Source organism: Camellia sinensis, chromosome 4 (genome assembly GCF_055761805.1).
Source record: "Camellia sinensis isolate YWXY chromosome 4, ASM5576180v1, whole genome shotgun sequence".
Taxonomy (NCBI): domain Eukaryota; kingdom Viridiplantae; phylum Streptophyta; class Magnoliopsida; order Ericales; family Theaceae; genus Camellia; species Camellia sinensis.
This window is the reverse complement of record NC_138964.1, coordinates 213,290,027-213,300,881: the sequence shown is the minus strand read 5'-3', so window position 1 is coordinate 213,300,881 and position 10,855 is coordinate 213,290,027. Positions and strand designations below refer to the sequence as shown.

General features: G+C 34.6%; 1 protein-coding gene across 3 annotated transcripts; it reads left to right on the top strand.

Moving 5' to 3' along the window:
• The first annotated feature begins 905 nt into the window (after window positions 1-905).
• LOC114283880 (uncharacterized) lies at window positions 906-7,537 on the top strand. Of its 3 annotated transcripts, none has more exons than XM_028226750.2 (11): window positions 906-1,096; window positions 2,509-2,637; window positions 3,649-3,987; window positions 4,477-4,560; window positions 4,915-5,388; window positions 5,690-5,822; window positions 5,918-6,080; window positions 6,262-6,390; window positions 6,591-6,785; window positions 6,910-7,032; window positions 7,186-7,537. In XM_028226750.2, the coding sequence occupies exons 3-11, from the start codon at window positions 3,720-3,722 to the stop codon at window positions 7,297-7,299; spliced, it is 1,683 nt and encodes a 560-aa protein (XP_028082551.2). In that variant the 5' UTR covers window positions 906-1,096; window positions 2,509-2,637; window positions 3,649-3,719; the 3' UTR covers window positions 7,300-7,537. The 3 variants fall into 3 exon arrangements, with proteins under 3 accessions (XP_028082551.2, XP_082723607.1, XP_082723608.1); XM_082867481.1 differs by lacking the exon at window positions 906-1,096 and adding an exon at window positions 2,142-2,281; XM_082867482.1 differs by lacking the exons at window positions 906-1,096; window positions 2,509-2,637 and adding an exon at window positions 3,012-3,056.
• The last annotated feature ends 3,318 nt before the right edge of the window (window positions 7,538-10,855 follow it).

The window sequence follows — 10,855 nt, the reverse complement described above, 5'->3', positions numbered from 1 at the left end:
TCAATTCATTCACAACTATTGGATCAAATGAGAATCCCAAAATTTAAAAATCTCAAGACATGTCTAATGGTTGTGAGTGAATTGGGATAGGGGGACAGGAATATTTTGAAACAGAGGATCCTTAAACCAAGAAGAGCACAAGTAGGGAAATTAATTTCACAATTTAAGATTTTAGTATTTTTTAATAATTTTGTATAAAAATAAAATTGCAATTAAAAAAATTAGGGCAAATTACAAACACCCCCTCGAGGTTTGGTGAAAATACAAATTCTCCCCTGAGGTTTGAGAAATTATATCCCGCCCCCTGAGGTTTATATTTTCATAACAAATGGCCCCCTGAGGTTTTTATTTTCATACAAATTCCCCCCTAATTTTTCCTAATTTGTTATGAAAATTTGACTCTCAGGGAGCAATTTGTAATTTTTCAAATCTCAGAGAGAAATTTATATTTTTACCAAATCTCGAGGGGAGTGTTTGTAATTTGCCCAAAAAAAATTAAGAATGAGTGTTGTAATTTGGGGTGTAAATACAAATGCCCAATTTTATTTTATTTTATTTTTAAAAAATGTTGTGAGTTGTGTTGTGTCATTTATTTAGTACGTAGATAGATAGATAGAAGTAATGAATTAAAAAAAAAAAAAAAAAAGCATTTTATCCACGTTATACTAATTTCAACGGTAAACTACCCTTGCCAAATATAAGTAACACATTGTGTCGCAATTCTCGCCGCGAAATCACAGGCAAAAATAGAGCTTAAAATTGCAGGGGAAAAACACTCGGTTCTGTAATAATCTCTCAATAAAAACCATTCATTCATTCATTCAAAAAAAAAGAAAAAAAAAAAATCAAACTCAAAAAACATATAAATAAATAAAAGTCATAGAAACTTCTCTCTCCTCCCTCATTTGGTGCTGAATCTCTTTGGGTTGAAATTGCAACATCGGATCAGACACAGACGCAGTCGCAGTCTCGGAGTTTGTGTCTCTCTCCCGGCGCCGGCACTTCTTGTCGTTGCTCAGAGAGGGAGACCCTATCCACACCCCTCTTCCATCTTCCATCTTCCTCTTTCACTCTTTGATTTTATCTTTTAACAGGGGTTAGAGCATCTCTAATCCTTACTTTTTCTTGTTTTTCCATTAAATTTGAGTAAAAATTTAATTAAAATTTTGATTGGAACATTCTTATTATTTTTTATTTATCAAATATTTTTGAAAAATTTTAAACTTATCCTCACAAGTATATTTTAACCATTTTTTACGAAAATTTACAATTCTTACCTTTTTATTTTTATTATTATTATTATTATTATTATTATTATTATTTAAATCTCATTAGATTTGAGTAAAAATATGACTGCCAGAAATTTGGGGAAGGGAGGTTGACTGACGAAATGGTTGGAGAATATTTTGGTCATTTTTTCATAAAGAAAAGTTTCGGAAGGCAGAAAGTTTCAAACGCATAATGCACAAATGTGACACATATATTCGCAAACATGCTTGCAACTACAAATATAAATTTTTTTTGTTTCTCATCTGTATATTTTGTACTTGAAATTTCTGTGTTCCTAACATTACTGTTTTATCAAATTTGAATACGATGAAAAGAAATGATTACGGATTTAAAATTTGCCGATAGATACATGCATGTGTGCTTGTACCGATCTGTGTTCCTTTTCTGGTTTAGTTTATGTCAATTCCTTCATTGTTCTTTGATCCACATTTTGTCTTCTCTCTCCTTTTCATGTTATATTATTCTTTTAACTTTTTTCTTCACAGCAACTACTTTTTGTTCTTTGTGTTTGTTTATAGCTTTATGCAATCTTCTCAACACTTATGCTGTGTTTGGTTGAAGTTTTTGAGGTGGGATTTGGAAAAGGAATGAGAAATGTAATCTTATTTATGTTTGGTTATAATAAAAAATATATGGGAAAAGAAAGGGGGTGAGAAATAAATAAAGAAATAGGATACCTTTTAGGACATCAATTCTATTTTATAACCAACACAACCAAACATAGTTGGGATTTGGAATTCTATTAATTCTTTCTCCTTTTCCTTTCATTTCCATTTCCCTTCCCAAATCCTTCAACCAAACACAGCGTTAAGGATTTTTGTCTTCTTTTGCTTTTTGCATGTGGACCCAATTGCCAACTCTCTCTCTCTCCACTCACACACACACACACACACACGCACATTTTATCTTTGAAAGTGCATAGAGCAGAGTCATTTCCAACCCCTATACCCTCTCTCTTGTTTCTCTGTAACACTCTGGAATTATTTGAAAGGCATGTTGGACTTTTTCTGCATTTTTTTGTTTTACTTATTTGCTTCAAGGATAATTATTTCTGCAGCAGTTGAAAAATCTTTGATATTGCTTTTGCTAGGAAAATTATCTACTAATTAGTTTGGAATTGCGTTCAAATGTTCAATTTGAATTTTATTTGTTGTGGATTCATAAGAATCATGAATTTGAATGCTTCCATTTGTTTTTTGTTTTTTTTGGGTCCTGCAGGTTATATGGAGAAGTCAAACCTTTGACCTGAAATTTTTGGTGTTAGGATCACTATCTCTTGTTCACTCTCTTGCTAGCAGTGCTCACATCAGTTTTGGTTTTACTCTTAGATGGCTACTGTTCGCTAAGGTAAGCTCTTTTATAAAATGCATTACATGATGACATTTGCTCGAATAAATGATACAAGGATGTTGGGTTCGTTTGGTTTGCATTTCGGAAAAAATTTTGGGAAATTTTCTCTACAAATAAGTTTTTAAAAGTAATCAAACCAAACAAATTTTCTCAAAAAAATTTCTCAAAACTTGTAAACCAAACAAGTTTTCCAAACAAATCTCACTCTCACACACATCAAATCAATCACTTTTTCCAAAACTCTCTCTCAAAATAATTTTCCAAAATATCTTTTTAAAAAAACCAAACCAAACAACTTTTCGTACTTTTTATCTCTAAAACACATCTCTCAAACACAAACCAAACATACCCGTTATGTTTCTGAGATCCACATGCGTATTTGACAAGTGTTGAGTCCTTTTGTTACTTTATCACTGGTAAGCTTTCTGTTTCCTTAATCTTTATTTGCTTATAAATTTTATTGACGTGGTTGTAAAATTGTTTTATCATGTTTCTGGTTGAGTGATGATTTTGGGTTTTAGGCCTCTCACTAGTAACATTTTCAAAGCTTCTGTTTGATGGATCTCACATTTTGGGTCAACATGGTCAAGTTTTTACCTGCATTTTATGTGTTGAAGAGGTTGTTAATATGTTTTTGGGCCAACCAGTCATGGGAAAGTGATTTGAGAAGTTACTATAGCTGGCTGTTTGATCATATGATCTGGATAAATTTTATGCATAGAACTCAGAAGTCTCCCAGATCAAACTATGTACCATGCTTACAAGTTGGACAGTGCATATTGACATTGTCTCTTTAGGGTCTTCAATTACTAACACCAACTATTGCTTGATTGAGTAGATCACTTAGCTTGGTAGCCATTGAACCTGACTTAAGGAATGGAAGAAACACAATGTTCTTGTTATGCATTTTGGTAGATGCAACTGCTGTATTTGAAATTTATTGGATGCTCCAATGTGATGTAACTGGTACCTCTTTTTTATTTTTATTTTTATTTTTTTGGTTTGCAGTATCACTGTGAGGTTGGGCATCTCATATGAATAAAATATCTCATTAGCATTTGTAAAGCTAGTTATTCATAATGGGTGCTTGTCTATCCACGCCATCTCACACAATCAAATCACAGAGGAAATTCCATCGCCGGTCCGGAAAAAGAAGGCTTGGAAGGCTTTCTAAATACATTCCTGATGGAACAAAGAAAACGAATAGTAATGCAGGAACTCATATAACAGATTTTGCTGTTAGTGAGTTTGTACAAACAACAACCACCTGCAGAAGATCTGAGGGTTCCAATTCAACAATCCATGTCACCCAGTTGCAATGGCACCATAGTCAAGTTGATTCTAATGGTATATTCTTTATTCCCTTTTTAGAGTTTAATTATTTTAGAATATAATTTCCCCGACAACAATGAGATTGTACTTGATTAGACTTCGATTGTGCCTATAATAGGTTGTTTGGTATTAATTTAGAATATGTTCCAAGCTATGTGATCTTTAATTATCTGATGGCACAAAGAATTGATCAATGGCTGTGTATATTTGGTATCTGTCGATAATTTTTAGTTTATATTCTGTTCCTAATTGAGTTTCTTCATGGATTAATTGTTGTTTGTGATGGAATAGGGGTCCAGCAATTTATGCATGTTTATATTTATATACCTTGCATCACGTTTCTTCATTCATGTGCTAGTCCTGTTGCTTGCTTATGCCTATGAATCAAGCGTACCTTTTCTTTAATCTTCTCCATCACAAAGAATAACTTCTGAAGAAGGTCTGTAGTTATTACAAGAGATTGCTTATTAACTTGGAAATGACACAAGAAATTCATCTTTTCAGTAATTTGCCAAGAGGAAGCATGGTTTGATTCACTTAGTATTCTGGAGTCGGACTCAGATGATGACTTCATTAGTGTGCATGGAGGTAACAAATATCAACTTCATTTTGACTATGTTTGATAGATATATTCCCTTCTGTCAAAACTGGAAAACGGAAAATGTTGTATGTCACTAACATGGCGGCATAGATATTGGCTACAGTGTCATCGCATTTAGTGATTTGGCAGAGCCTATGGGCCTCCATGTTAAATACATTTGGTCACCTATATTTTTCTTATTTACAAAAGAATTTGTTTTTGCTCAGGTCTAATTACATGTGTATATTTCTTCATGAATATGCCAAACGACTTGGTGTATTGATGGACTGACTAGTAAAGTAACTACCAACTCTCATGTATATGTGAACGAATTTTTATTTGTATTACTTTTTCCCATGCAGACTGTTTCCCTAGAATTTCAAGCGGGCAAGTGCATCAGTATGAAACTTCATCATGCTTTGTGGATAACAAGTTATTCAAAGAATACCATGAAAGGTTTGTGAAAATAGATGGTGCTAAAACGGAGAAGTTTCTGAGCAAAGATGGATTCAAGGACTCGAACAAATTTGCACTTGTAAGTGCCCAGGGCTATGAAGTTGCATGCTTGGGAAAGGCTGAAGAATTTGCAACCATGAGGAAGACAAAATTAGATAGATCTTATGGAAGCTTTAACTCTGTGAGACGTGACTTCGAAGAGAAAACCCAACAGAAATTTTTGAAGTCTGGCTTAGCTCGGCTAGTTCCTTCTGTAAGCTTTAATGAAAAGATAATCAATACAAGAAGTCCAGCTCAACAACTTCAAAGAAGGAAATCAACAGTTATCAGGCTTTCATTAAAGAGGCAATCTATTGATGCAGAAGAGACCAATGAATGTGGTACGTGTACTACTAATTCATATATGCTTGATTATTACTTTCTTGGAATGGGTCCAGATGATTCTTTTTCTTATGAGCCAAGTACGTTTCTAATGTCATTTTTCCAAGCCAGTGTCTCACTTCTAATTTTTTAAAAACGACCTTAACTAAATCTATTCTTTTGCCTTACAATCACATCATGACAAGGAATTGGTAGTGTGGTATTGTAGTTTGGTTTTATGTGAATGTAAATGTACGTTATCAGTTATGTAAGGTAGTAATTTTATATTGCATTTATTTATACATATCCTTATTTGTGCAGGTGCTAAAAAATTCTTCTATCGTCCCAGAGCAGGACTTCAAATTCCATGTTGCAAGGAAGTGAATCCAACTACTGGATCTTGGTCTGAGGTTGAACCCTCAAATTTTAAGCTGCGTGGCGATAATTATTTTAAGTATGCTTTTAATTTCACGTGTAACAGTTGACAAGCTATGTGTTTTGTTCATATGTTTGTTATAGAATTTAATTGTATGACAAATCAATATGCAGAGATAAGCGGAAAGCCCCTGCTTCAAATTGCAGTCCTTACATTCCAATTGGTATCGATTTATTTGTGTGCCCAAAAAAGGTTAATCACATTGCCCAACACCTTGAGCTTCCTACTGTAAAATCAGATGGGAAACTGCCTTCTCTGTTAATTGTCAATATTCAGGTGCTATTTCCACTTATCGTTTCATTTATGTATTTTCTATTTAAATTTGTTACTTCTGTATGTGGATGACATGCTATTCTAGTGGAGTATGTAAATGAAACTTTATCAGTTTAAATTCAAAGTTGTTGATTCGTAGCAGTTTCTCATTGTCTATCTGTTGGCTTATTGAGCTTTGTGGCAGTTGCCTACTTATCCTGCTCCAATGTTTCTTGGAGATAACGATGGGGAGGGCTTGAGCCTTGTGCTATATTTCAAGCTTTCTGAGACTTTCGAGAGAGACATCTCTCCTCAATTTCAGGACAGCATTAAGGTACTTGTGTTTAAGTATACCCCCATAAAAAACTGATAGCCCAATGCTTTTGGCTCAAAATTGCTTTTGCTGGAGTAAGATGCATAATGTTTGACTCAGTTTTTCATATTGTTTCGCTTTATGCACTTGCAATTATTGCATTTGAGTTTCGATCGATAATTTTTTTACTAGTGGGTTAAAAACAATAGTTTATGATACAGAGATTGGTTGAGGATGATATGGAAAAGGTTAAAGGGTTTGCGAAAGAAACCACAGTTCATTTCAGAGAAAGGCTAAAGATAATGGTTGGGGTGGTCAATCCAGATGAACTCGTATCAAGTTCTACTGAACGAAAGCTCTTACATGCTTATAATGAGAAGCCAGTCCTTTCACGCCCGCAACACAATTTTTATCAGGTGGAGCATCATATCCTTCTTTTTACTTGCACAATTGCACTTACATTTGCTTTGCATTTGCCATTTTATTATCAGTTATGTTTATTAAAATTCGTTATGATTTTCACTCTCCTGTCTAATGCAGGGACCCAATTACTTTGAGATTGACCTCGATATTCATCGATTCAGTTATATAGCAAGGAAGGGACTTGAAGCATTCCGAGAACGTTTACAAAATGGAATACTCCATCTGGGTTTAACAATCCAGGTATTATTTACTTTTATTTTGATACACAAATTGCAGCTCGTAGAAAGAAGAAGAAAAAAAAAAAAAAGGACCTTACTTGAACTGTTCACTCAAAGCTTTCCATTGTCTTAAAATAGTTATATTTTTATTTGTAATTTTTTTAATTGCAAACAGGCACAGAAGCCAGAAGAATTGCCAGAGAAAGTGCTTTGCTGTGTGAGGCTGAATAGGATTGACTTTGTTGATCGCGGCCAAATTCCTACTATAGTAACCGATGATGACGATTGATTTTGGATGGCCTGATGCGGTGTCTGGCAATCAAAGATGTTGATTTTGTATGCATTTAAGTTCCCTGCAATTCCAGCACTGTACAAATGAAAGGGAAAAAAATAAGAAGAAAAAAAGAAGGGAAATCCATTTGTTGTATATTATAAATGAGTTGTCCTTTCATTTTTGATATATTAATCATGTTGACTTCAAATTGCTTTTATTATTATATGGTATACATTTGAAATTGATTTTATTATTATATGGCGTACATTTGATGTTCTATGGCTTAGATGTAAATGCAATCTTCAGCTATTTTTTTGTCAATGGCATTTTAGGGCAAAGCTTTTGGATGGGCTCTGCAATTTGCTTGCATTTTCTTTCATTTTAATTTGTTGCTCTTGATCAATTTAAAGTACACAATTGCTCATCATTGTAATTTCTCTTCATTTATTTTTTTTTTGCTTTTGTCTTTATATTCCTCATCATTGAACACTGTTTTTAGGAAATTTTTCTAAAAATAATTCACAGAACAAGTTTTATTTCTTTTTATTTTTTTATGTATAAAATATAAACATAAAACAAAAATATTACCAAACAATAAGGCCAACCTTGTACGTAAATGCAAGTCGAACAAATAGACATTTTCTCTAACAAAAGTACATAATAAATATATTATGTATTTTGCTTAACTACTTTACCCAATGTGTTCTCCAACAATAGTCTCAACTCATGAAATCGATTTGTCTAGTTTTCAAAACTCTCCAAATATAATTAATTAAGAAAGGATAAATCAACATAATTATTTTATACTGTTGGAGTTTCATTTTATGCTGAGATTAGGCAAAATATCTAAAATGCCTCTCTTGCTAGAAAATACTTTATAAACAAACAAAATTTTAAAGTATTCAAAATTTGGAAAATTTTTGAGTATGAGGAGAGTATGTCATGTGGTACCTCTCTTTATTTGTAACAACCCTCATACTGTTTACCGATTAATGACTGATTAGTTACCGATAAACGCTGATTACCGTGAAACTGAATTGATCATGACTGATAATTGAACTGATTAAAAGTACTGAACTGACTGACCGAAATTGAAACTGAATGGAATGAATACTTCTGTTTGAATTGCATTTTATCTGTTGACTGTATGATTATCTGTTCATGTTTATATGTTTAAACTGCTAATTGAAGGCCTTATCGGCGGCCGAATTAGAAACCGATTAGTGTTTTATGATCCTCATAATTAATGTGATTTTATGGTGTATTTACCTGAAAACTGATTAGGTATGATTAAATTAGATTAAATTAAGCTAATTAAAGAGTTGGACTTAATTACCATTAGACCACTTAGTGGCCACTACTTCACACATGTTGAGCCTTGTATACACTTCAATCAAAACATTGCTTCAGCTCATTTCTTGTGCTTAACCGACCAAGAGAGGGAGAGGGAGAGAAATTGAGTTCTACCTTGTGAATTGCTTGGAAATTGAAGAATTGTTGAAGGGTAGATTGCATATTTGAGCTCCCTTCTTGAACTACAAGACCAAAGGTAGCTCCATTGTCTTCTTGTTCATGTTTTAAGTTGATTCTTGCATGGTTCATGTCATATTGATGGAGTGTAGAGCCAAAACATGGTTTAGATGTTGAATTGTGGCTTAATTGTTGCATGCATGTACATATATTGAAGTTTTGAGGTTGTAGTCCATGTTTCCTCACATGCATGTCCATCTTTTGGTCATACTCCATGAGTTCATCTTGTTTTTGAAGGTTTGAGCTCTTTTGAAACAGCATTAAAGCTTTGAAAATGATTTAAGATCATGCATGTTTGCATGTTCTCCATGTTCTTGGAAAATGGTTTGAAATTGGATTTGAATTAAACACCCTTGGGCTTTGATTTCTTAAAATTGAGCTTTGAAACATGTTATTCTATGTGTTTATAAGAGTTTTCCAGAAAATGAGCCCAAGAGGATCGGTTTTGAGTTGTTAACAACTTGGTTTTGAGCTTGGAGGTGCAATCTGGGTTTTCTAGATTTCGCACTTCCGCTCGAGCGGGGAAGTTCCGCTCGAGCGTGGAATCCGAGCATCCAGCATCTCTCTGCACTGTTTTACAGTCCGCTCGAGCGGAGGATCGGGAGCTCGAGCGGAGTCATGTCTCAAGCTCGAGCGGGTGTCAAGCGGAGATTTCACCCATCCAGTACTTTTACAGTACGCTCGAGCGGGAAAGTTTACGCTCGAGCGTGTACCTTTGTTGCATGACCGCTCGAGCGGGGAAATCTGCGCTCGAGCGGGACTCTGTTTTTCTGAAAATGCTTTTAAGTGTGCCTCCTTGCATCCTCATCCCATCCTAGGCATTCTTAGGCCTAGTTTAAAATATCTTATTGGGGATATAGAGGTAGAACACACCGAGGCATTAGGGATTAAGTTGTTATATTTCCCAACTGCGTAGCTTAGTGTGTTCAATCTGTTAACTGTGTAGGGTTGGCGACTGGGGAGACACGCTCTAGCTTACTGTAGCCCGAACTCTGTGAGTAACGATTGTGTAAAGATATGTTCAAATGATTATCTTCTGAATACTGAACTGAACTGTTTACTGAACTGCTATTGTTTACTGAATGAATGTATGTCCTATATTCTAAACTGTACTGTGGCATCCTTAGCATCTACTGTTACCGTTACTGTTACTGTTACAGAGATCTCTGTCGGTTCCCTCGTGGAACCACTACTGTTTACTGACTGATGGCCATCATTACTGTTCGGTCTTTATGACCTACTGTTTACTGCTATGCTAATGGATGTACCACATATGACTGAATAACTGTTCTGACTGAAAGACTGAAGTATTGTTTAATGAACTGATTTCATTACTGTAAGGACATTTCATTCATAACCTCTTTACGCATTATGTTATTCACTGGGCTTTAGCTCACTGTTTATATATATATGTAGGTGCTCAGCCACCAGACCGGAGCTAGGAGCGTGGGTTAGACTCCAGTTTTGTCAAGCCAGCCTATGTGCCTCACTGCGAGGTTCCGAGCCTATCGTGTTAAGGCTTAGGGGTGTTTTACAATTCCCCCTTCTGTACCGTCTACTGTTCTGTATAGACTGAATGTTTACCGTACTGCTATTAGGTCCTTGTACTGTGTGACTGTAAATTTTGTATAGACTGTACTGTTTGTATATGTGAATGCATGAAAAATCTTTTTGGCATGCAGACTGTCACAGCTCAATGGACATTATTCATTTACTGTATTGGCTTCCGCCAGGCCCTGTACTCTGTTTTACTGTACTACTGTTAAGCAGGCCTTCGGTAATCTCGGATTACTGGCTGGTTACGGTGCTAAACCCATAGGGCCGGGTTTGGGTCGTGACATTATTGTAATTGGTTTAGCTGTGAAGGCATAACTTTCATATTGACTATTTGGGAGACGATAAATTGTCAAATATATTTGTGATTAGTGAAAGGCATGGTGTACCCTATTAACACCTATTAAATTTTTTTTTTCAAATTTTGACTAAAACAAGACTCCATTGTATTAAACTCAAAAACAAAACAATTTTTTTTTAAAAAAAT